Source organism: Acanthochromis polyacanthus, chromosome 6, assembly GCF_021347895.1.
Source record: "Acanthochromis polyacanthus isolate Apoly-LR-REF ecotype Palm Island chromosome 6, KAUST_Apoly_ChrSc, whole genome shotgun sequence".
NCBI classification, from domain to species: domain Eukaryota; kingdom Metazoa; phylum Chordata; class Actinopteri; family Pomacentridae; genus Acanthochromis; species Acanthochromis polyacanthus.
Genome location: NC_067118.1, coordinates 2,966,095 through 2,993,628, shown reverse-complemented (window position 1 = coordinate 2,993,628; position 27,534 = coordinate 2,966,095). Strand labels below are relative to the sequence as shown.

The window sequence follows — 27,534 nt, the reverse complement described above, 5'->3', positions numbered from 1 at the left end:
TGTCTGGGTCTGCTTTTCTCATCATTCCTATGCGAGTAGTTGTCACGGGGTGCACCACGACTGTGATGTCTGTCCCAACGGTTCGACCATCCCCTTCGTGGGTGACCTGGGGGCCGAGTTTGGTTAGGAACAGGTTTCATGTGGTCCTGGCGTCCGCCAGTCCAAGGTGGTTTGACAGGTTTGTGGGCCTGCCTAGGTCCTTGAGGTGAGGACTGTTTCGGTGTTGAGTCAGGCCGCTTAGCTAGTGGTGGATGAGTAATCCGACCATGTGAATTGTGGCCTGAAGTTCTTTCAAGCTCCATCAGTGAGGGAGGGCTGTCAAGACGCAGAACAGTGTTATGTTTTGCTGATCTGGACTGACTCTGTCTCTGTTTAAAGAAGCCTTTTGCAGCCAGCTCACGTAGCTGTCGGCTGTCTAAGGAGCGTGGGCAAGCCGACACTCCAAGGTGGTAGCTAGTAGTAGGATGCAGGTGTTCGACAAAGAGAGATTTGAATTGCAAATCTTCCTCCATTCCCGGTTTGTTTTGGGATCCAAAGTAGGCTAGACGTAGCCTGTGGTAATATTGATGGGGATTCTCTGATCGTCCCTGTTTGACACGAAGGGCAGGTATCAGGCCAGTGTCTGGCATGAGGTCGCGATATTCCTCTTTCAGGGCCTGACACAGCTTTTCAAAATCAGTTCTGACATTGAGAGGTTGGCGGTCGATAAAGCTGCTGACATCACGACTGGATGTCATCTTTACCAGACAAATCTTGTCATCTGCTGAGGCGAGTGGACGCCTCTTCAAAAAGAAGTTGATGTCAGACAAGTAGGTGAGGATGTCATAGTTGGAGTCATTAAAATTTGGTTCAAAACGCTTTATGTGTCTAGCTATGCTGTCTAAATCACGGACTGTGGAACCCTGGGGTAATGGGTTTCTCTGAGCTGCTGGAGGAGATGGGGTGTATCTCCCCGGTTCTGTGAGCTCAGCTTCAAGTTCAGCTAGCTCTTTTGGTTCGATCTTTTGAATTTCTAGTGGTTCTGCAGCTCTGAGTTCAGCATCATGCAACTGTCGTTCGAGGTTTGCCACATAGCTGCTGTTGTCTTTGATTTGAGATTTTAAGTCATTGTTTTCAAACACAGCTTTCTTTAGAAGGTGTTTGGTTTCTGTATAGTCCTTCTTGGACTGTTCCAGCTCTGTCTCTACAGTTTGAAGCTGGATTTGTTGGTTAGAAATTGCTTCTTGCAATCGGTCATTTTCTTTCTTTAATTGATGTATTTCTTGGTTTGATTCAGCATTTTTGCTTTGAAGTTCAGTGATTTGGGCTTCCGATTCAGCTACACGTTTCTGGGCTTCTACCCTAGCTTGGTGTTCTTGCTCTATCTGGGTTTGAGTAGTTTGGTTCTGCTTTTTTAATAGTTCATTTTCCTGATTGCGGGCTTTTAGAGTTTTTGTTGTCCTCTCTAAGAGTTGAAAAGTGTTTTGAAGTTGTGCTGACATCACAGCAGCCATTTTCCCTAAGATTCTTGACAAAAAATTTTTTTGTTTGTGTGTTTTTGAGATCGCTTCCGTCAGGAGCTCTGTCATTTTGGTTTCAAGGGTAGAAGGACCAACATTTTGGATTTTTCTTACATATCCAGGTAACATGTCTTCAGTCAAGCCACTTAAAGCGTCATCTAAGCTCATCAGGGGGTCACTGAGGTCAGACGCATCTGGGGCCATGTCTTTTAATGAGAGCAAACGGACAAATGTTACAAACAAATTTACAACGAAACAATTTTAGCACAAGTTGGGCTGGAAAAGTTCTGTTTTTGGAATCGGAACAACCATAACAACAAGTGAGATTATTCAAATGCAGTTAGATGTTCTCAAAAAGAAGAGTTTAAATCATTTGGTCAACAGCCTGGATTTATGTACATTTGTTTTTGTAAGATTAATTGTTTCAGTGTTCAAGTTTAGAAGCTCAATTACCATAGGTAAAGAAGAACTAATTCAGCATTGGTTAGTTACAGGCATTCAGTTGTGTAAAACCATTTAACTATGAAAAAGTTTCAAAATAAACATTAAATTGCAAGCTTGATTATGCACATTAAATGTTTACTTAAAATGTGCTCAACTGATTAGTTGATGCAAAAAACAACTCACTTAACTTGTGTTTAAGTGATGAGTCAGAATCTGTGAAAATTGCTTAGGTTCAGAATCTGAACTGAAAATCAAAAAATGAATTAAAAGAAAAATTCATTTGAATAAGTGCATTAAATGTTTAATAATATGTGTTGACAACAATAGTTCAGTTCTTAAATTCAAAAATAAGTCATGCTTTTCGATCAAAATGCGTTTCAAAGACTAGAATCACATGCATACATGTTTGCAGAGAAATTTTGCTTTTAGTGTAACACTTCGAAACAGCCACAAGATGGTGCCACTGGGCTTGTTCTTAATTTGGTGGTTGAAGACCGGGCTAATGCTAGTTAGCTCACTGCTAATGCTAGTTAGCTCGGCGGCTAATTGTGCCTTATTTAATAAAATTAGGTCGCTGCGGATCTTAGCAAACAGCAAACGAATGTTATATTTAACCAAGCAATGAATGTGTGTTGGGCACGAGACACCCAAATGCTAGATTACCTCAAGCTGCCGAAGCAGAGTTAGCAAGTTCGGTTAGCTACTCCGAACGCTAACTGGGAGGCTTTTGAACAAACTATGCGTTCCGGACGTTTCATCGGTAAGGCATAGCACTGTTCATGAATTTCAGGCCTTATTTTTAATTGTTTTAGTCGACAAATAAACTGTATCAAGATGGATAAAAACTTTCGAAACAACAACTCAAAGAGCTCAGGCTAGTTTAGTTAGCAACACAGGGACTGACTGCAGCTTCAGCTGACGTCACGGCAAACAGCGCTCACGGCAAACAGATGAATAAAACACAAGTGCGTCCACTAATGTTATCAATCCGACGTGATATAAAAACAAAACAGCGTTTCAAGCAGTAAATTACTTACACAATTTGATTACAGGAAGACATAATAGCTCACACAGCAGATAAAGAACCAGTGTATGTGAATGAATGGCAGAGGAGGCTTCAGTGTTTCTTTGTGCAAAAAAGGTTTTTAATCGGCCTCGGACGGGGAACCAATATATGTAGCAGTACTACGTTATGATTTATTGCTCTCGTTATCAATAATTGGGGCACCACCCTAGATTTCTAGGGAAAAATTTAATATTAATAAAAAAATTAATATTCATAAAAATTTTGATCAATCTCATATCAAAAAGTCTTGAATCCTCGTTTAAATTGACCACATTCTACACAAAGAAACACAAGACTGTAATTTGGTCTATAATGAGGTATTTATTAACTATTCTATGAAAATAATGACAAGTGAACTATGTACAATGTAGATATGGTGTGTGTGTGTGCGTGCAAGACTACGTGTGTGCGTGGAATGTGAGAGTGTGTGTGTGGTGTGTGTGCATGTGTGAGGGATGTGGAAGTAGGTGTGAGAGAGAAGAAAATATGGTGAGGATTAGCCAGAGCTAACCTGACGAGGTAATCGGTAATTTGGATTAAGAATTCTAATGATTTGTAAGAGAATAAATTGATTAAATTAATTAATTGACCAAGATGTTAGTACATCACCCATAGAATGGAATCAGAGCAAACTCAGCTGGAGTTATTGAAGTGAACCGTCATGGGGCTGGGACTTGCTGGGCCTTCAGATTATGCACACGGTCTGGACCGGCAGGTTCGGAACGGTGCGTCGTCGTTGTGGCCACGCCTTGATGTCCTGCCGCGGGTTGATCGGTTCTATGCAAAGACCTGATCCAGCAGATCTCCGGAGTTCTCAGCTGAGTGCTTAAAAATGATGGTTCTCAGGCTTTAGCCAAGAAAAATGGGTGTTGATGAAGAATTGTCAAAATTAAGAAAAATAAATGCTGGTTCTGAATCGGTTCTTCAGATTAAAACGAATAACGTTGGTTTAAAATTGAGCAAAATGTCTCCTTAAGTTACAAAAATATTAAGAGATAAATAGTTAACAAACTTAGATGGTGAGGGAATTTCGAAAATAGGAAAAACGCGCTTTAGGTAAGAAAATAATGAGAGACTTTGGTTGGCCTCTCAGGAAGAGAGGGGTAAGAGAGAGAGTGGTAAGAGGCAAGAGAGAAGAATGTGGGCTACGGCTGACTTTATCTGTGGGTCCAGCTAAGGGGAGGACCTGGGCGGAGAGAGAGAACTTTTAGGCGCGAGTCTGGTGGAATTTGGAATCTCTTTGTTCTCACAAAGTAGAGAAGAAAGAGGAATCCAGAATGGATTAAAATATGATATTAAACGCGCAAAACACGATCTGTCTATCCCACCATATTCAGTTGTGTGAAAGTGAAATGTGTAGATTAATACATATGTTCATATGATGTGAATCATTTCATTCATAACTATATGTTTATGTTTATGACATTAAAAATATGTATCACAGTGAGAATATAACAACAAGTCAGAGATTTGGTAACAGGTAAATACAATGGTCATCATTCAACCTAAATGGAGTAATAAAGAAGGAATCAGATTAAACATCACAAATTAATAAATCAGCTTTTGTGAAAGATAGAATCTTGATTTTCGGATATGTTAATGATGAATGATTTCCATTGACGTTGGTAATTCTGTAAACACAAAATACATTCCAGAAATATTAATTTGGCAAGGTTTTGTAAGTTCAGTTCCAGTCTCTTTGTTTCAGTCAAAGAGAGGGAGAGGGTGACTCCAGCCTTCTGCCATAAAGTTTTACGACTTGTTATCTGATCTGTGGAATGCAGAGACATCTCCGGCTGAGGGTCTCCTGAAGCTGAAAAGGGATTTTAGCATGAAAGTTCATTAAACAAACATCCATAGTCTATAATTGAAAGTCATTGTCTTTTAAAAAGAAGAAGTTATTCCAGGGGTTTAAATGTTCACAGGAGTTCCATCCTTCTGTGAATGAAAACCTACAGAAATACAAATGTCTCAATCCTCCTATAGAGATGGGTGTTGGTCAGTGCTGGAGAGGGACAGCTTATCTGAGTTTTGATCAGCTCAGGAATTCCAGGGCCTTTGCAGTCTTGCTACAATGGTAGGTTTGGTGTTCTTGGGCTTAAAGGCCTCACCTTCAGTTTTTCTTCCATCTGACCACACAACTTTCCTCCAGAAGGTCTTTTCTTTGTCCATGTGATCAGCAGCAGACTTGAGTGGAGCTTTAAGGTTCTGCTTCTAGAGGAAGAACTTCCTTCTTCATGGATCCTCTCAGCTCATGTTGATGTAAAACCCTGTGGACACTGACAGCTGTGTTCCAGCAGCTTCTCATTCATTCAGACCTACTTTTTCATCATTCTTGCTTGACTCTTGTCCATCCTGACCAATGGTCTCTCAGCAGCAGCTGATAGTTTGTGTTTTCTTCCTGATGGTGGCAGTAACACAACTGGACCATGAACTTTATTCTGACAAACAGATGATTTAGGATCTGAAGCTGCTTTCAAATGGCTCCAAGTGACTTTGTAACTTGTTCAAGTCAATGATTTTCTTTTTCAGATCTTTGCTGAGCTCCTCAGACTTTCCCACTGTAGTGTTTGAGTCTAATGAGTGGATCTAATGGGTTCTATTTAAACTGGATCAGAGGAGTCAGCAGCTGTAGTCGATCAGAATCACTAACGAGAAGTTCAGAGACAACTAAGAAACTTTCTACATCACCAAACTGATAATTCATGTTGCAGTATGTATATTTATGACCGAACAGATTTCATAATTTTTTAGAAGTTAATTATTAAAATTCATGATTGTTTTTGTGACAAAGATTCATGTTTAAGTGATTCCATCATTAAAAGACTCACTGTAAACTAAAGACTGAATGATAAACATGGACTTTATAAGTGGATGGAAGCTTTAGTTCATGACTGTAAATGTGTGATCTGCTGTAATATTTGTTTCTTTCAAAGCAGCAGAGGACCCTCACAATAGCATCAACATTTACACCGAAGAGGAAGGAGGAAACATCGGCATCGTCTGCAGTTTTCTTTCTTCCAGCAGCATCAAGTTCTTCTGCAGGAACAACTGCAGTAACGGAGAAATCCTCCTGATAACCACCAGAGATGAAGCTCAGAGTGGCAGATACAGCATCAAATATTATCATGAATCCAACAAGAGATTCTTCTTAGTGAATACATCGATCTCCCAGCTGAAGCTGAGTGACTCTGGACTGTATTCATGTGGTTTAGGAGAATATTTAACCTCCGCTTCCTTCCAGATGTTCAACATCCTCGTCACTGCCGGTGAGTTTCAACATGTCTCTATTAGAACTAAAAGAAATAGTCTGGAGAATTCCATCCATCCATTCTCTATACACCACTTTATCCTCACTAGGGTCATGGGGGGTGCTGGAGTCTATCCCAGCTGACTCGGGTGAAGGCAGGGGACACCCTGGACAGGTCACCAGTCTGTCACAGGGCTACATATACAGACACACAATCACACTCACATTCACACCTACGGGCAATTTAGAGTAACCAATTAACCTCAGCATGTTTTTGGACTGTGGGAGGAAGCCGGAGTACCTGGAGAAAACCCACGGATTCACAGGGAGAACATGCAAACTCCATGCAGAAAGATCCCAGGCCGGGACTCAAACCGGGGATCTTCTTGCTGCAAGGCGAAAGTGCTTACCACTAATCCACTGTGCAGCCCATCTGGAAAAATCTAATTTTAAATTTTAAAGACAAGAACTATAAAACAACAGTAGACATTTTTGAAAAACATTCATTTTTGCTGCATCTAAACCTGTTCATATTCATTTAGCTAAATCAGACTCTGAATCTTTTTTAGTCCCATCAGCCACCACTGCACCACCAACAACCCAGAGTTCAGGATCTCCTCCGTTCAGTCCACCTCCTGAAACCTTCTGCCAGTTTTCAGGTAAATTCATCTCCATTTATCCTCCTTCAGCTTCATTCTCAGTTAAAAACACAAATCTACAGTCGAGGATTCTCCAAAAGGAAAGTTTTACATTCTGTCAAGAACTTAATGTGTCCTTTGTGATGAAATCTGGTTGAATAAATAAACTCTAATAAATTATACTGATTCAGCAAAAATACATTAAGCTGCTTAATGCTGATAGAAAACTATGTCATCATGTTTAAATCCTATTATTTTAAAAATGAATTTCATTCACAGAGTTAATTTTGGACTCCAGTTAAATGTGGTCAAGAGTTATTAGTTGGATTGACTGAAATAAATACAGGGCTTAAAGTTTTCCGGCGCCGCGCCGGATTTCCGGCGCATGGAAGTGTACCATTTAAAAACATTTCATCCATCTCGGTCCGAAGGCTCCAAGCATGTGCGTCATTGTGCATTCAGTTGCTCCGCTTTAATCAATCAAACTCCAAATCCTACATTAAAAAATATACACCTTCTGTCCACGCATGCGACTTTCTGATAGAACTTTTATCTAATTACAGTTTTCTAACTGCGAGTGCGCATCGACTGCTGGGCGCACGATATGCTGCCCCCTCTTGGTTCGGCATCGTCAGTGCTGCTGAGCCGCTGATAAGAAATAACAGTATCCGACAAACAAAATCAAATTTTGCAATATTTGTTGGTGTTTTTTGTCATTATATTTAAAGGGAATTACTGGAAACACATTGATATATATTGCATATTATTTATTCTATTTCTGCTTGGACTGTATACCCATTCCACGTGTCCCAGCCCTGTGGCTGCCTGGTCTCTCCAGAGCGCACGGAGCTCCAATCTGTGAGTGGTGCGGTGAAGAATCGAGCAGCTGATCACTGGTCAATAGCGTTGGAGTTCGTGTTTAGCCCAAAGACGCAGATACTAAAGTTTGCTCAGACTTTGTGTGACAGAGGAGAGAGGATGTGTCTCTGCTGATTAACAAAGAGAGCAGCCGCTGCTGCGATCCCTGAGCCGCGGTGTGTTGACTCGCCCCATTGGCGTAAGTGCGTCAGTGGCGATGCGCGTGCACGCCCCACAGTCCCCATGGTTTCACCACAAAATAAAAACAAACGGGCTTAGGTACTGAATTAAAAAAGTAACAAAAACAGAAGTTGTTGATTTTGTTTGATTTCTTAATCTTTAAACATTTTCTATGTTTTACCACGGCAAAAGGAAAAAAGGAAACAGCTATTTAGTTTGCTGGCTTTTATTTTGAAAGGAAAAAAAATCAAAGATCAAGCCATAGGGATTTGTCCCATTATTCTACTCAGAACATCTGTTTACAAACTGAATGTAGCTTAGGTGATATGAACCTTTTTTATTTGAGGACATATAGGATGTTTGTAATAATGAGTTAAATAGCTCTCAGCAGATTTTCTGACCTTATGCATCCAATGATGTCTAGCCACAAACAAAAACTCTCCAATCTTAAGCAAATATTATTAGTAAGAACAGAACAAACGTATGGGTTGTGTGAAATGAATAATGGATAGATAGTTAAATAAGAATGTTCTTAGGCTGCTTTCACCGTTTTTTCTTCCCAAAATATAGATAAAAAATAGAAACATTTAAATTGAAAGCCAACTGAACAAATTATACAGTTAATACATTTTTCCCTTATCAAAAACAAACAAAATGTGTGTCAGTTCAAATTAAAAATCAAATGATTTACAGTAATCACACAGATTATTGAGGTGTATCAAGTGAGCAGTTACTAACATGTATGTGTGGTTATGTGCTACAGAGGGCTTCTTAATCACATCTTCTGACTCCAGAGGAAAAGGCCAGAGTAGAAGTTCTTCAGCATGAGCAGTCCATTGCCGCCAGGACCCAGATAAACCAGATCAGGAAGGCCCGAATTTCTTTGCTAGTTACAGAGTTTGAGAGAGTCAGCATCATGATCAGCTTATTCAGAGGAATCTTATATTGTGAGGCAAGAACTAAAATTGCATTTAAGAGTTAATACTAGTACTTTTATTACCTGCTAAAGTACAAAGTGACATATGACAGTTTATTCTCTTGTAGTGTTCCAGAGAATATTAAACAAGTTAATTCTGTTGTCTGTGTTTTACAGTTTATTTCAACAAACAACATTTTGAACATGTTAAAAAGAAAATGTTCAGAAAATTCACAAACAAAGCAAAGAAGAAAAAAGAAATGACTTTTTCAAACAGTATTCTCCAAGCACTTAATATTCTCTTGAGACTGACACTTGAGATAATGTTGTAAGTAAAAATTGTGCCTTATGAAGGAAAGCAGCAGAGTTTTGTAGCAGTTTTGTTGTGGTTGGTGTTGTTTGAGTTCTTGTTAAATCTACTGAAGAGATAAAAATTATTAATACATGTACTTGATTTTCATGATTTTTTCCCCTTTACACTGAAATAAATCTTTGCAATTATAGTGATGTGGTATTGAAACATCAACACAAAAAAAATCTGACTTGGAGCACTTTCCAAAATGCTTTAAGTTTTGGCCGAGTAAGGTTTTACATTTGAGCAACAATAAAATAGTGGGATCATAATGGGCATTATTTCCACCAGATGACCTCATATTTGCTCTGAATTAATAGAATCTCATATATATTGTGTTTTAGTGAGTTTTAAAACACATTTAAATATGTTTATTGACACTATAAATTGGATCTTAGAAGTTCAGGCTCAGGATTTTTTCTTACTTTAAGCCCTGTAAATAAAATATTTCCATGTTTTTAAAATGCTTTTATTTAGCATTTAGTTGTTCTGTTGGACCAACTTCATTCACTCAAGTTATTTAAAACTGTAAAATTAGTCAATTAAATGACTTAATCAGATTCAGTTGAGCTCAAGCCTTTGAATTAAGTTTAACTAATAACTTATGTTGATTCAACACAAGAATATTAAACTGGTCCAACAGAATTGATTAATGCTAAAACAAACAAACAAATGAACAACAACTGTTTTGTTTTGTGTTAAACTGTTAAATTCATCGTCCCCGACTGGTTAAATTAAGTCCAAACCTTGGAAATAAGTTGAATCAACTCTAATAAATTGTGTCGACGCAACACAAGAACATTAAGTTGAACCAACAAAATTGCTTAAAACACTGAAAGAAAGTAGTTTTATCACTTTTGTTTGAGAAAACCTCTTTAAATGTAGAAAATGTAAAAAATAGAGAAAGTCTGAGTTGATTTAATTTAACATTCTGAGTTTGTTCAATTTGTTTTCTCAAGTTTCGTTCATTTAATTCATTTTTTTCTATTTTCTCGGCTAATGAGGCAACTTTGGACGAATTATTCATGATAAACTCTGGTGTTGTTGAACTTCTTTATGTACGTTTGTGAGCTGAATGAACTAAACTTCCTTCCAGTGCTGCTTGTGGCCGGAGGTTCGGTGGTGATCGGAGGGATGTTGGCCATCGTCGTTCTGCTTCTTTACAAACTGAAGAAGAATCAGGAAGTCAGGAACCATGAGGTGAACGTCTCTGACTCTTCCTGTCCAGAAAACGTCGCTACCGTTTCAGAAATTCTCCAAATCAGTCTTTTCTGATCTTATAATTTTATTATTTAAAGATTTTATGTGCTGTAATGGCAGTTGGAGTAACTTCAAGAAATGTTATCAGGTAAAATTCACTTGAATATTTGAAAATCAGGACTTTTATTTTAACAGGACACTGTAAAAAAAATTCAATTTTACCTTCAATGACTTTAAAACAATTTGCTGTGATTTCTACAGATAAATAAAACTACAGAACAACAATATCAATTTAAATGTTGAATGGAATAAAAAAAACTTTAAAAATGTCCACATTAAAAATCTGTTGTTCTTTTAAATGTTTTTTAAGGAACTGGAATATTTCTTAATTGTAAGTTATTTGAACGTAAAATATTAATATTAAGGTTAAAAAGTGAAAAATAATTACCCAAAAATTGTTTAAAAGATTTTTTCAGTTTTTAAAATTACAGATAATATTTATTAAAAATAAAGAAAAACCGTATTCAATGTTCACATTAAAAAGCATTAAGAAAGAGTAATTTGTTCTTTTATGTGTTTTTCACAGTTTTACTTTTATCAAGGATTGACAAATGGTTAATAATATATAAATAGTTAAGTTGACCTCACAAACATTTTATCCAATTTTTTGTTGAAAATCTGAATTTTTAGCAAAAATAACAGTAGAATAATAATCTATTTCATAATGTGTGACCATAAAATTATACAATTAAATCAGATAAAATTTCAGTATTATACAGATACTTGCTGTTATTAGAAAGACAATTTAACAATGTTGAGGTTTGAAGAGTGAAAAATTAATGACAATATTTTTATTAAGCTTTAACCTTTTCTTTCAAAAATACAGATATTATTAAAACAACAAAATGTAAATAATGTTGACATAAAAATGATTTTAAAATATTTACATTACTATGTGTTTTTTACAGTTTCACTTTATCAAAGCAAAAATGTTTAAAAAATTGATAATTGATAACTTAAACTGTTGAGTTGACGAAAAACACTTTTATTGAAATTTTTAAAAGAATCAATTTAAAAAAAACATATAATATCAAGTAAAATTAAAGAATAACAGTACACAATGTCCACATAAAAATCTGTGTAAACTTAAGATTTTTTACATTTTCACTTTATCAAGGATTGAAATATTATTTTCAAATATATTTAAAATTATATTTAAACTGAGAAAAACAGGTGATCACTGTAAATAATGTTGACATAAAAAAATCTGAATTCTTTACAAAGAGTATTTTATTTCATAATCCATCCATCCATCCATCCATCCATCCATCCATCCATCCATCCATCCATCCATCCATCCATCCATCCACTGAGGCAGCAGATGAAGCAGATCATTCCAGATGTTCCTCCTCTCAGCAACACTTTCCAGCTCTTCCTGGGGGATCCTGAGGCATTCCCAGGCCAGATGAGATATATAATAACTACAGCAGGTTCTGGATCTACCCCAGGGTCTCCTTCCAGACAGACGTGTTCAGAAAACCTCCAGAGGAAGTCTCCCTGGAGACATCCCAATCAGACGTCCAAACCACCTTAACCTGCTCCTTTGTGGGGAGGCTGAGAAATGTGATACCCCGGTAGTTGGAACACACTCTCTGGTTCCCCTTCTTGAAATTGGGAACCATGTCCCAGTCTGGCACTCCACAGGTACCATACCTGATGCCCTCATGACATTGAAGAGACGTGTCAGCCAAGACTGTCCAACAATGTCCAGAGCCTTCAGCATCTCAAGGTGGATCTCTTCCATACCTGACATCTTGCCACTGAGTAGCTTCTTATCTACCTCGGCAACCTCTGTCACGGATTTGGATGACGATTCCCCTGAGTCTTCAGGCTCCTTCTTCTGCCTGATGGTTTCCTTCACCTTTGGTGTCCATCAGCAGGTTGTTGGGTTGCTGCTGTGACAGACACCAGTGACCTTCAGACCACAGCTCCTAACAGCTGCTTCTACAATGGAGGCTTTGAACATGGACCACTCAGACTCCAGGTCCCCAACCTCCCCTGGGATGCAGGAGAAACTCTTCTGGAGGTGGGAGTTGAAAACCCCACAGACAGGGTCCTCCACCAGATGTTTCCAGTTCACCCTCACTACATGTCTGGGTTTACCAGGTCTGTCCAGCAGCCTTCCATCAGATCCAACTCACCACCAGGTGGAGATCAGTTGACAGCTCTGCTCCTCTCTTCACCCGAGTGTCTGAGACGTACAACCACAGGTCTGATGATACGACTATGAAGTCGATCATCAACCTTTGATCTGAGGTGTTCTGGTACCAGGTGCACTTATGAGCTACCTTATGCTCCATCATGGAGTTTGTTATGACCAGTCTATGACTAGGACAGAAGTCCAAGAACAGAACACCAGTCAGGTTCAGATCAGGCCGTTCCTCCCCATTACCCCCTCCAGGTTTTTCCATTGTTGTCCACGTGAATGTTAAAGTCCCCCAGGAGAACAATGGAGTCTCCAGGTGGAACCCCTTCCAGGAACCACCCAGAGACTCCAAGAAGGCCGAATACTCTGAACGGCTGTTCGGTGCATAAGAACAAACAACATGAAGTCTCAGAGATGCGACCCTCTCCTTCTCCAGGGAGAACTCCAACAAAGTGACGTTCAGTCGGGGACTCATGAGTTTCCCCACACCCACCCAGCACCTCTCACTCTGGGAAACTCCAGAAAAGGAGAGAGTCCAGCTCCTCTCCAGGACTCTGGTTCTGGTCCTTGCTGTGTGTGGAGGTGAGCCCAGCTATATCTAGCTGGTACCACTCTACCTCCATCAGCTCAGGTTCCTTCCCCACCAGTGAGGTGACGTTCCACATCCCCAGAACTAGTCTACACCACCAGGGGGCAGTGTGCCCAGATGCCTCCTGCCTACTGCCTGATGAGAATAGCACCAACCCTGATTACCTTCCAGTGAGTGGTGTTCCCTCCAGGAGGTGTCCCTGTGTTACAGGCTTTTCCAAACTGAGCCCCACGGGGCTCCAAGACTCGTCCACCAGGTGTTCTCTGGTGAGCTTCCCTCCAGACCTGATCCAGGAAGAGGTCCTGGTGTCTCTGATCTGGAAGAGGTGGCGGCTTTCTTTGTCATCGCTGTTTTATGTGACCATAAAGTTCACAATTAAATCAGCTACAAATCTCATTATTTTACAGATATTTGCTGTTATTTTCACAGTTCTATAATGTTGCAGTATACCTCTGCCTTTAATTTAATCGTTTGTCTGCAGAGGTTTATTTCTTTTACAGTGATTTTTAAAGTGTTATTTTGTCTTCTTGAGTTAAAATTTCTGATTTAAAGACAAAAATGTCAACAATCTGAAAACCAAAATGAATCTAATGAACAGCAACAACATCAGCTGAAATTTAAACCAGTTAAAGTGTTAAAACCAGGGGCCTCATTTATAAAACATTGTGTAGGATCCACACTAAAAGTTTGACTTCGCCGAAAATCCGAAATGGGCGTACACCAAAAACATTTCTGATTTATAAAACTGTGTGTAAGCACAGCTGCACGCAATTTCTTGATAAATCACCCACCAGCTGGAAGATTGCACAGGTGGATCCACCTCACATTCCGCCCACAACACACCCACATTTTACCATGAATGGTCAGTGCAAAGTAACTCATGAATGTATCTGTATATAAATAAGCTGCTGATCCACGGCATTTTACACAGCGCCCCCTGCAGTCTTTTCTCTGCTGTGCGTCAGGATGAATGAATCATGTGTTGACCCAGGCCACCCTGACACTAAATTTGTTATGATCATGTCCGATGTACAAATAATTTGTACACTGATTGAATGTACATTTTTTCGGTTCACAGACAAATTCATTTTCACTCGGAGCCCTTACAGCAACATGAGTGCAGTCAGTTACACTGATTGCATTTGGGAAACCGGACATTGCTGCAAATTGCCGTTTAATGTTGTCCTGTTCACCCACAGTGTAAGGAAACCTGATGTATTGACTGGTCATGTTTATAATGTCATCCAAACAGCTGGCATTATTGAGGGATGGTTGTGATATCCAGACCTAAAGGACATCATTTAACTGTTTATCAGACCCAGATAGGATTTAGACAACAAATGTAACCTCATATATTCTTCATATAAAACACATACCTGTCGACCACTTAACGCTGGAAGGAGCCAGAAACCCCCGAGTCGTCAGCTCCTGTGTCTGTACCGGGATGGCGTGGTTTTGGCGGGGGGGTCGGTCTAAGACGGCCCAGTTCAGCACATAGATCCAAGAGTACTGCTCTGGGGAGTCTGAATCTGCTTATTAGCCAGTCATCGTCATGGGCAAATCCCCGTGATCTCTCTCCATTCTTAACATGATCTTCCAGCAATGCCAGCGCATCCATTGTGCCACATTACACACGGCTGTCACCCGCTATTTATCCGCTTGATCAGCGATTGGACTGATTGTCACAGGCCTTTTCCAAATCAGTAATCAATCAGTGCCACTCACCGCTCTATATCATTTGAAGATGGAAGTTTGATATATGAACATAGTTCTGCAAATACAGTCGTAGGCCGAATGGCGCACTATATGAACATCTACAACAATGAGGGTTTATGATTATCAGGCTCTACAAGTCTAGTATGTGATAACAATAAAGGTTTGAGATCAATCTGGTTTCAATTCACCACTTCACCCTCTGGCTCTGCCGTTCCCTCTGTGTCCAAAATGTGCTTAAGCAACCATCAAAGTTGGGGCACCGGTGGGCACATTCTCACACCAAGTCTGTTTTTATAAATCACAACCTTTGTGTAGAAAGTGGCGTACATAACTTTCTAGCCCTGTTTTGTGCGTACGCAAGCTTTATAAATGAAGCCCCAGATCATTAACATGATTATTATTGTTGTTTTGGTGATTTTTTTTGTACTAAAATGTTGTTTTAACTTCCAGTCTGCCATCTATGAGAACCTCAGAGGAGATCCCATCTACCAGAGCCTGAACCTGGAAGGAAACAATCAGGAAGGAATCTACTCGACAGTTGAAACACCTGAAGACACAGAAACATCCTGTTAATGAGCAAAAACACGTCTCTGTTGAACTGCAGGCAGTGTTTCTATGTAAGACATGAAGTACTGTTGGAAAAATTCACAAATCTGAGTTTAAAATTATGATTTTTCATCAAAATCACAGATTTCAAAAACGTTGGGCAAAAAAATAAAAATTTAGAATGTCTTTGGTTGAACCACAGGAAGTGTTTTCATGTAAGATTTGAAGCAATGTCAGAAAAAAAACAAATTTAAGTTTAAAATGATATTTCATAAAAGTCACAGTTGACATATCTGCCAGATTCTTGTTTTTTGGAGAGTTTGGTCTTCATGCATAATGTAAAGTAATATTTGAAATATTCTAAAAATCATTTTAAAATCACATTTCTGTTCGTTGAATCTGTGTATGGCTCGCTCTTTAGTTTTTCCGTTTCAAAATAAAATGAGACAAAACTAATAATCTTTTTTTTTTATTATTTGTTTAAAAATGAAACTCAAAAAACAAAAAGTAGAAAAAGAAAAAAACGCTGCATTTTTACCTGTTTTAAGGTTTAAACAAAAACAGAAAACCCTTTTCCCATCTGGAAGCTTCCGGCAGAACCAGAAATCAAAGTCAGAACTGGTGACGACTTGACTTCACTTCTCTGTCCCAAACTCACACCACGGACTGTGGAAACATGTTTGTCTTATTTAGAGCGAGTCGAGGCTCATGATCTCACTGTGAACAAAACTGCTTTCATATTCCCTGTAAGTATTTTTAATTATTAAAATGTAAAGAAGTGTGGTGATCCCGACCTGTTCCAGTTTAACTGGTGATCAGGTTAACTGGTGACAGTTTCCGTCTCCAGGTGTTTCATTGCAGATCTGTCCTGACCAGACCTGGCTGTGTGATAAAGATACCAGATAAAGAAGAGCTCTGTGATCTCTGTGGATGAAGTGGGATGTTTATCAGACTGATGGGTGGCATGAGGAGTCAGATGTGGGCTCTGATTTTATCTCTGGATTCCATCGTTTCCTCTCACCGTTCATAAAAATACGTGTTTTTATTTCTCCAGCACATTTCTTTTTACTGTCTGTAGGTGAAATTTACATGGATGTAGTCTTTATTCAGTAGTGATGTCGATGTTTTTTATCTGGTATCTTTATTTCACACACAGCCAGGTCTGATGGGAATGAATCTGTGATGAAATGTGGAGACTAAACTATCACCAGTTAACCTGATCGTCAGTTAAACTGGAACAGCACCAATACATGACCAGGATCCCGTCATAAACTTTGGTCTGTATGTCAGACCTGTCTGTAAAACACACAGAAGTGAAACATAACATTCTACAGTTTATAAAGTATGGCACAGAAAATACCATCTGTGGTGAACAGAACAAATTGCAGCTCTCTGACACATGACTGATCTTCTTAAATGGTTCTCCATGCAGAACCTCCTGACACTCCTCATAGAGCAACGTGGAGCTCCATGATTTCTGCGTGGGTTTTGTCACTGTCAAAGAGAATGAAAATGGAAAAGCGCTCCAGTCCAGCCATTCTCCATGTGTTCACGATCCAGACCAGATCTAAACTGTTCTTCCTCAACAACTCCCGGTGCTGCAACAAAATAAAACAACGGCCGTATTTTGTATTTGGGGTTCAAAAGCCAGAGCAAAACTCCAACGCTGTGGTTTTTTCATTAGATTAATAATACAATTGTACATTTAGGTTTTTAAAACTGAAAGACAAAAAAACAACGTGGTTTATTGTTTTTTTTAGATTTTATTTTGAAACCAAAAGACGAATGAGTGAACCGTACACGGATTTAGTCGACATGCCTGATTTTAAAAAAATTGCTGAAAAATAAAAATTTGTAAATTCTTGGTTTAACTGCAGGAAGTGTTTTCATGTATGATGTGAAAAAATGTTGGAAATTTCTTAAATCTAAAATTAAAATGATTATTATTTCATCACAATCACATTAGTTGGCATTTAGCAAAAAAAAAGAAAGAAAAAAGAAAAAAAATGACAAACATGTTTTTTGAGAGTTCTTGGTTGAACTGCAGGCAGTGTTTCCATCTATGATGTTCCGTAATACCTGAGAGATTACCAAATTTTATTTTGAAATGCACGATGTTTCATCACAATCATGTCAGTCGACATGCCTGATTGAAAAAAATTGCTAAAAATAGAATTATTCTAATTCTGGACTGAACTGCAGGCAGTGTGTTTTTTTTCAGAGTAAATTCTAAATGTAAATGTTAAATATCTGTACTTTGTTTTATTCCAAATAATCAAAGAAAATGTGGTTTTTCTGACTAATTCTTTCTTTTTTTAACTTTTTCTTTCCTGTTTCCAACTTTGAGCATCGTATTTTTAACGTTTTTATCTCAGAATGTGTTTTTTAATGGATCATTTTAGAGCAGCTTTTTATTCTGATATTATTAAAACCTCCATAACTTTTATTATCTGTGATTCCTGATCTGTTCTGACCTTCTTTTAAGAAATAAAATGAGGCCATGAGACTGGGTTGCCTAAAAAACGCACATATTTGTTCTTGTTTGTCATGGATAGCTCTTATACATTTATGTCAATGGTTCAGGTTTTAGTATTAACAATTTAAAAAGATAATATTCTGAATAAAGCTTCTAAACGGCGTGGAGGAAATGAGCTCTATAACGTACCTGCTGTGCCTACTGGGCATTAATAGCATTGGATGAACTAAATGATTTGATGATCACAACCTACTGTACCTACTAGTGGGTAGAGTAGGGACTACTGGCCCATTTCTGTGGGATGATTGTGTCAGGATTGAGCCTATTCAATAGTATGACAGAAACCAGATCGGGTGCCTCAGCACTCCCGGACTTCCCGTGAACGTGCCCGCAAAGTCTGCGAGTTCGCAAGTGCGGTGAAGTCCAGAGATTTGGATTCAGCCTGAGTGACGCCTCCTCTGGACTCTACAGGATTAAACAGGAAGAGGCTCCACCTGGTGGAACATCCAGGAACTACAGCTGATCTATGACATCATGGAGAAGTTGGACTGAGTCTTTGTCAAACGTCTGATCTGATCTTCAGTCCAGTTTGCTGCAGGATCATCATCACGTCGTGGTTTCAGCTGCAAACTGACAGAAAGATGAAGACGGAATGAGGAAAGAAATGATGAATGAAACCAACTTCATCTTTCTGACCGATCAGACAAACACTGGAGGCTGTGATGTTTATCTGCAGCAGACAACACAAAAACACACCCAAGACCTCCTGAGAACATCTGGTTCTTCATCTGCAGGAACTTTATTAATGATCAGAGTTCTACCTTCATAATGGGAATATCCCCAGAGTTCCAGGTCCTTGAAGTCCACAAAGGAGAATGTCTCCTGGAGAAAGTTCTAGAGTAGACCTACCGACAACTGGCTCTGTGACACAAAAACCTCATGGACCATACCTCTGTAACAGAAAGAGTGGAGATGCCAGGGATTGAACCCGGGGCCTCATACATGCAAAGCATGCGCTCTACCACTGAGCTACATCCCCTGTGAATGGCATACTGACAGTCCATCTGAGAACAAGCCCTTTTGCACTTACACACTGTCATCTTCCAGTCATAGTCTTTTCATTTATTTATCCAAACACCTTGACACAGGTGCAGCTATCAGTGATATTCACATGATCTGTCAGTGTAAATCTTTGTCCATCTTTTCTTTCATTTTATTAAACAGCAGTTGTATCACACAGCAGTAGGATCCACAGCTTCTCCTGACTTCATTGATTATTTTCTATAAACAGCAGGAATGTCAGGTTTCTGAACCAGAACTTCAGGGCTCAGGGTACTAGAGTCCCTCCTGCAGCTCTCTGGGCTTAATTCCAGTCCACATCCCTTATGAATAGGACTGGTCTGTCACTGAATGTATTTGGGTCCACGTCTGTCAGCCACAACATTCTGACCACTGACAGGTGAAGTGAAAGACATTGATCATCTTGTTATGATGCAACGCTCTGCTGGGAAACCTGAAGTCCTGACATTCATGTGGATGTTTGACATGTAAAACCCACCTGAACACTGCAGGTCAAACAACCCTCCCAATCCCCCAACTCCCATGGCAACAGCTGCCACCGTCAGCAGGACAATGCACCCCGACACACTACAAAAATCCCTCAGGAGTGGCACAGGGAACACCACAGAGTTAAGATGTAGACTCAGGTTCCACATTCTCCGGATCACAATCTCAATGAGCATGTGTGGGACGGTCAGTTTGATCTAGGTAGGCCCCACCCTGCAACCCACAGGACCCACAGGATTCACTGCCACAATCCCAGAGGTCCTGTGTCCATGCCCCACTGGGTCAGAGGAGTTTTAGCAGCAAAAAGGAGACCGACACAACAGGTGGTCGTAATATGATGACTGATCGGTGATTATAAGTGGGGTGTCATTAGAGGTATTATTGGGGTGTATTTACTGTGATTTGGTAGTGGCTGATTCCTTACTAGATGGTGTTTAAATATGCATTGAACCACAGGACATCAAAAATGTGATCCTACTGCAACTGGAAACGGTAACATGCACCACTCAGATCAGTGTGTTCATCTGACTGTTGTAAATACTAAGATGTAGAGTGTAATCCAGAGATCAGGGTTTCAGGCTGATGTTCATCTCCTCCCTTTTCTCTGCACCTCCTTCTGTTTTCCAACTCAACTCCTGTCAGTACACAACAGCAGCCTTTTCTGTAGCGATGGTGGTATAGTGGTGAGCATAGCTGCCTTCCAAACAGTTGACCCAGGTTTGATTCCTGGCTGTTGCATGTCCTTTCAGGTGTGTTGTGTGCTTTATCCTGCTCTCACAAGTGTTTGTGATGTTTTAATTGATACAATTGGATGTTTCATCTCAAAATGTGAACAACGTCAGTAGCTGGGTTTCCATTACAGTTTTTCGCAAAATAAAACCAATATTTCTAAAATTTCGACAAAGTATATTTGTTCTTTGAACGTGTTTCCATTGAAGGTTGTTCTGGGCAGAAGCATCGTAACTCTCATAAAATATCACTGCAGGAAGATGGACGCCCAAAACCTGTTTCTATCTCCTGCTAACACTCTGCATTCCTCTGCTGTTTGCTGTCTAGTATGGCAGTGATGTTTTTCTCAAGAATAATGTCTCCTCTTCTGTCCACACGTACCGCGCCATGTTTACTCCGAGAGAACTGGTCATGTGACCAGGTACGTCACGTCCGATGACGTATAATTGCGGAAAAAGTGTTTCCATTGCGCTTTTGCGATATTTTTCAATATCGAAACGTCTGAAAAACCACCTCATGAGAGCATAAAAACGTTTTAGTGATATTTTAGTCCTTTTTCGAAATTCAGGTGTTTTCATTACTATTTTTTTATTGCACTATTTACATTTTGCGCATATCTGAGGGTAATGGAAACGCCCCCAGTGTTGTGTATCATATTCTGAAATGGCGGGAACCAGATTCGGTGCTTTCAGTATTAAAATATGACAGATGTACACATTCATGAACAGCAGTGTCTGAACTAAACAGAATTTTGATTTCTCAGTCTGAAGGTTGAGTTTGGTGTCTTGAAGAAGTACACTGATGGACATGTCATAGTGTGAAGCTGGGGCCTCCTCATGGACTGTAGGAGGAAACGTATGACAATTGAAACCATCACTCACATCCTGTACATCAAAGGTGAGTGCCTGTGCAGAACTGACATGATGTTCAGATCAGGACATAGTGACGTGCTTATAATGAGATCATCAGTTAAACATCATCTCTTCTTATTTCATAGATTGCCACTGCAGAAAACAGTCAAACATTGTCAGCAGGATTTGAACCTGCGCGGGGAGACCCCAATGGATTTCTAGTCCATCGCCTTAACCACTCGGCCATGACAACTCCTGTTCTGTGTGATGAAAGTGCAAAATTTGGCTTCACATACAAACATCTGTGGTGTTCCCACCCTTGCTTGACACATTTTTTGATTGATTGATTGATTGAAATGTTTATTTCAAATAAAACAAATAAAAAACAATTCAGAAATTAAACTGATTACAAAACATATTATTCGAAAAGGAGTAGGTTGAAGTGAAACTTATAGAAACCTACCCCCTTTACAATCTTATATTCATGAAATTAAATTGACATACTGTTTTAGCAGCATACAACTGAATTACTTATTCTCAGCAACCAGCAGTAAAGGCATAATGAACATTTACAGCAATTCATATGCAACATTAATATTGAAAACGAAATACCTTGTCATATTTCATTTCTAGCATATTTACAAAGGACAAATGTTTTATAATTTCTTTTAAATAACTGAATATTTGTACTTCTTTTTATGTCATCACTTAACTTGTTCCACATTTTAACCCCGCAAACAGAAAGACACTGTCTCTTTTTAGCTTTGTCAGCATACATTTCTTTAAAATTAAGTTCCCCTCTGAAATAATAACCCCCCTCTCTATCATGAAACAGTTTTTGAACTTCAGTCGGTAGTTCATTTTTCCTTGCCTTATACACAATTATAACAGTTTTATATTGAACCAAATCAAAAAATTTCATTTCTTGTGATTTTAAAAACAGTTCATTTGTATGTTCTATATAGCCAACATTATGAATAATTCTTAGTGCTTTTTTCTGAAGTATAAACAAAGGTTGTAAATTTGTCTGGTAAGTGTTACCCCATACTTCTAAACAATAATTTAGATATGGCTTTACCAATGCAGAGTATAATATGTACATCGCTCTATATGGCAAAAAATGCCTAGCTTTACCCAGAACTCCAATACTTTTTGCCATTTTAATCTTTACATTTTGAATTTGCGGTTTCCAACAAATTTTTTCATCGAGCAGTACTCCCAAAAATTTTATTTCTGACACTCTCTCAACTATTACTCCATTCAAGCTGATCCGCGCCTCAGTATTACATTGTTTGTTTCCAAACAACATGTATTTTGTTTTTTCCAAATTAATTAACAGCATATTTACTTTAAACCATTGGGTCACTTTTTCCATTTCCTGTATAACCTCTTCAGTCATTTCTTTTAAGTTTTCCCCTGAACAAATAATATTTGTATCATCGGCGAATAAGATAAATTTCAATTTATTTGACACCATATGCAGGTCATTTATAAACATGATAAACAGTAGTGGGCCTAATACTGACCCCTGAGGAACACCAGTGGAAATATTTATACATGTTGATTTGTAATCACCCATTTGTACATATTGATTTCGATTTTCTAGATAACTTATAACCCATTTCAACGCTATCCCTCTTATCCCATATCTCTCCAATTTATTAATTAATATATTGTGATTAATGGTATCAAAGGCCTTTTTTAGGTCCACAAATACCCCAACCACATTTTTACTTTGATCCATACTCCCAGTTATCTCCTCTATAAGGTCCAACAATGCCAAAGATGTGACATTTATCTTATCACTTAAATATTGGCGCTCCGTGCAGCTCTCCTGAGGTCAGCAGGGTCTCTGCTCACCTGTTGGTGGAGGTTAAAGTTGGTGGGTACTGGAGGACAGGCTTGGTGGTCAGAAAAACGCACACAACTTTTCATCCCCTATCATCTCCATTAAGTCCAGGGACAGCAGGATCCAGAGCCCAGAGTGATGACCATTACACCATGGAACTTCCTCCACTGTCCTCCACCTCATCTTCTCATCTGACAGAGATCATCAAACACAGTACTAAGTTATAACACAACAACAGAACAAAATAAAGTTAGTTTGCTCTGTATACTTGCAGTGCACCAAAGGATCATCTGAAACCAAAACCAGCAGTTAAATATAATACAGGCTATAAACAACAAAATGACTGTAGCCAAAGTCTGAAAAGAAAGTTATAAAAAAAAGACTGCAGACCATGAGAATGTGTAATCAATAGTGTAGATCAACCTGTGTATTCCCGTTTGTCTGTATTGGTCATTTAGGGACACCGTACTGCTAGAAGTGACGTCACACATGCGTAGTACTACCACATAACTATGTACGTTCAGTGGTTGCCATGTTTGCTATGCTGCACTTTCAATGTGGTTATCAAACCAAGCTTCAAACTTCAGCACTGCTTCTCTGAGTGAACATAAAACATGGTGTCAGAAGTCTTGCTCTGGAATTTTCTTTGACGATTTTCTTAGGTATTTTTTCCACGGTGTGTGGATAACTGGACTTACAGCTCGTCGCAGCTAAACGGCAGACATGGCGGATGGATTCCAGAGGCCGAACGGCTCGTCTTCGACGGTAACATTGCTGAAAACTGGAGAGTTTTCGAACAGGAATATGACATCTTCATAGCGGCGGCACACTCTGACAAGCCTTCCCACACAAAGGCATACATCCTTCTGAATCTAGCTGGGCCGGATGCTATAGAACGTGAACGCTCTTTTGTCTATGCGGAAGAGGTTAAAGACCTGGGCGACGGAGGTCGTGTGCTCGTTCCTGCCGAGTCCAAGGAGGACCTGACATGATATTCAGACGCGCTTATAATGAGATCATCATCTCTCTTTCTTTCATAGATTGCCATGACTAACTGTTTGGAGGGGATTTTCAACCTATGTGTGGTATTTCCAGTTTGAGAAAATAAAAAAAAATAACCAGCCGAAGAAACGTCCTCTGTGCTTCACTTTGTAGCTTTATTTTCTCCTTCTCCATCACTTACTGAAACCGGCGGTACATCACCTTAATATGCTCAGTAGCGCCTTCTGGTGACAGCTTATTATACCTACATGTAGCATAGGAAACCGTGGAGTGTCGCTCTTCTGGGCATTTTCCTTTAAAAAGGAAGTCGGCTGCTTGCCGAAGAAGACGTCGGTTTCCTGTGGGATGGTCTGAGCGTTTGCTGGGCATACACGCCAGGGTTTTATGGAATTGCTGAAGAATGCAGTGATTGTGTGGCACCGTGTGAGTAAACAACTGAGCGTGGGACGACGGCGTTTCAGTGTTCGTGTGGGCCGCTGCCTGCTGTCCTTTTATAACCCCATTTATATTTTTATTTTGAGTTAGTTCACCCAGTAATACACTACAGCTGTGTGAAAGGCTAAAGAACTTGTGCGGGCGAACTAACTCCCGACATTTGTCTTTTGTTTTATGTTTGTTTTGTTTGGGTCACTTCCCCTCTTAGTATCATCTGTGCTCTGACTCTACATACTCAGTCTTGTGGTGTGTTTTCGTGTGTGGTGTATTCGCTTGCAGTTCGTTTGCTGTGCCCTAAAGTTTGGAGTGAGTTCAGGCATGTTATACTTGCGGGTTGATCCGCCATTTGTGGTGCTGTAAAATTAATCGGGTTTGACAAGGTTCAGAGACAAACTGATGAAGTAAACGGGGACACCCACTTCTCCCTATGAAAATAAATAATTGTTAAAAACTATATTATTGTGTCCATCTCGTTATGTAACTCGTGTAACATACAGAACACAACACTATGTCTTACTGCCACAGTAGAAAACAGTTCAACGTTGTCAACAGGATTCAAACCTGCATGGGGAGACCCCAGTGAATTTCCAGTCCATCACCTTAACCCTTATGTACCCTAGGGAGGTCATTTTTTTGTGGGGGTTGATCTGGACCCCCAATCCCACTTGGTACACAGGAGGAGGAGGAGGAGGAAAGGGGGGTCGGCCAGGGCTCTTTGTTTCTTGCAGGGTGGTGGTAGGGGGTTATTCTGGACCCCTCCGGACCCCGCGGAAGAGAAGAAGCTGACTCTCCTACCTGCGGGGTCCAGAACGACCCCCAACCCCCTAAGAAACAAAGAGCCCAGCTGACCCCCTTCTTCCCTTCCTCCTCCTCCTCATCATCATCATCATAATTCCCCCCCCCCCCACTATTCGGTGGTGGTGGAGGTGGGGGGACGGTGCGGTCAGAGGATGATGATAATGATGATGACAGACTAACCGTTATCTGAGAAAACCTCGAGTTTCTCTCCGTCTCCGCCCTCTTTCAGCCACACGCTGTTTCATTTCCTCATTCATTCAGTCAGTAAGCGAGCGAGTTTTGGCGTAGAACAGCTTTTATTAACGATCCAGTGGATAAAGGAGCAGCATTACTGCACAGATCATTAAATATTCGTCGGTAGATTGTTATCAGACCGAGCATAAATGTTCTCGCATTTCCGGACAATTATCGGTTTGAGCGGTACCGTTTCATAATCGTTTCAAGTCCATAATCTACATAAACAACCTAATCCGTCCTTACATTTACATTACCAACCAGTCATGCTCTCACATCCAGCAGATATTTTGTGTTGCTGCGGTTCTTTGCAAATGGAAGTTTTTATATGATGTCAGAGATGCAGAGTAAGACAACTGTATGGAGGACAGTCAGAAAAGTTTTCCTGGCTCTGAAACGACTTTTACTCATCATTGTGGTTTTCCTGGACATAAACCTGTCAGAACATCAAGAGGAGTTCCACCGGATTGCAGGTGAATGATGTAGAGATCTGTTAAATTCATTTAAATCATATTCTGTTAATGACATTGTACTGCAGCCTCAGACTGGGATTAGTCATTTTAATTTCTTTTAGGATTTCCCAGTGTGATTGGCTGCATAGATGCACACACATCCCATCACAGCTCCCTCACATCATGAACAGGAAGTCCATTCACAGCATAAATGTGCAGGTAGGCTACAGGTAGACTGACTGCTGTTTCTAAATGTTAAAGACTGCATCATAGTTCAACATCTGTCATTCTCTGCACTGTCCAGATCAGATGTGATGCTGCATACATCATTTCTAATGTGGAGGCCACGTGGTCTGGGTCTGTTCATGACTCCAGGATTTATGGAGAGTCTAACCTGAGCAACAGACTGCAGCGTGGTCAGCAGCCTAAAGATTTTCACAATAGAATTCTCTTGTCTCCCTCCTTTAATATGCTCTGATGTATCCACTATACATTACAGGAGAGTTTGATGGCCTTCTGCTGGGTGACAGGGGTTACCATGCCAACCCAGGCTGATGACCTCATACCCTGACCCTGAACCAGGCCCCCAACAGAACTTCAACCGGACTCACTGCAGGACCAGAGCCCGGGTGGAGATGACCATAGGCCTGCTGAAAGCCCGTTTCCAGAGCCTACGTCTCCTCAGGGTGACCCCTGAGAGGGCCTGTGATATTACTGTGGCATGTGTTGTTCTTCATAATATTACCACTATTAGAGGAGAGCAACACCCTGCCCTACAAACTGAAGACCCAGATGATGAGCCCATCCACCTGCAGCTATCCAGGACAGCAGAGCAGTCAGAGACACCGTATGCAATAATCACTTTAGAGTTTAAGTCTCCATCATCACCACCACAGCAAATAAAGACATGATACACATTTCATTTGCTCTTCTTTATTTCCTACAAATAAAAGATAGTTCAGTTCATGTTCCAGTAGTTAACATAATTCACCTGGGACCATCACCACCTCTAACTTGTGCTCCAGTATTTCATTTTCCAGATCTGCCCTCCTAATCTGTTTTTGGATTTTTCTCAGCAAATGCAGTTTGTAAATCTGTTTTACTGATAACTGGGAATACATAGAGGACATTCAATTATACAGTTGCACATGGATTCCACAGAATGAAGCTCTGGTGTTTCCTGAACATCCATCTCACTGTGTCAGTCTGTGCAGTGGAAGCTGAGGAACCATCCTGCTGCTGTCCAGCCATGCTCTGTTATAAAGGATGAGAATGTGCGATACTTCAGTGTAGGCTAAATGTCACACTCTATATTCCACCCAAAATCTGAATGAGAAGAGAACTATCAGTAACATACCTCTGTATAAAACTTAAACTACCATTTGGATAAATCTTTGGAGTGTTGCCTACTTACAGTTACAAGGTGTGTTGTGGTGTGAAGAGGCCAAAAGACAAAAAAGACGCAAAAGAGAACTAAATAATCAAATATAGATGTATATATGTGTGTTATAAAAAGTCATGGATGCATACACACATACATACATTCATATATATATACATACACACACACATATATATAATAGGCTTGGACGGTATCCAAATTTTGATACTGTCAAACGTCCTTTACATTTTACCAGGGTATACGGTATTACTATACTGGCTTGTGCCTTCATGTTCGGAAA

At 39.8% G+C, this 27,534-nt stretch overlaps 1 protein-coding gene, 1 long non-coding RNA gene and 2 other non-coding genes across 4 annotated transcripts in view; 2 read left to right on the top strand and 2 right to left on the bottom strand.

Moving 5' to 3' along the window:
- Positions 1-15,487, top strand: part of LOC110972006 (uncharacterized) — a 112,317-nt gene extending 96,830 nt beyond the window's left edge. Inside the window, exons 7-8 of the mRNA XM_051949700.1 lie at positions 10,300-10,403; positions 15,365-15,487. Of these exons, the coding sequence (XP_051805660.1) occupies positions 10,300-10,403; positions 15,365-15,487 (227 nt within the window). The remainder of the gene's footprint in view (positions 1-10,299; positions 10,404-15,364) is intronic.
- A 3,416-nt stretch (positions 15,488-18,903) lies between these two features.
- trnaa-ugc (transfer RNA alanine (anticodon UGC)) lies at positions 18,904-18,975 on the bottom strand. Its single transcript has one exon. It is a non-coding gene; the product is annotated as a tRNA-Ala (tRNA).
- A 2,278-nt stretch (positions 18,976-21,253) lies between these two features.
- On the bottom strand, positions 21,254-21,335 carry trnas-aga (transfer RNA serine (anticodon AGA)). Its single transcript has one exon. It is a non-coding gene; the product is annotated as a tRNA-Ser (tRNA).
- Positions 21,336-25,995: 4,660 nt separating this feature from the next.
- LOC127534338 (uncharacterized) lies at positions 25,996-26,772 on the top strand. Its single transcript, XR_007942445.1, has 3 exons — positions 25,996-26,071; positions 26,157-26,268; positions 26,352-26,772. It is a non-coding gene; the product is annotated as an uncharacterized LOC127534338 (long non-coding RNA).
- Positions 26,773-27,534: the final 762 nt, after the last annotated feature.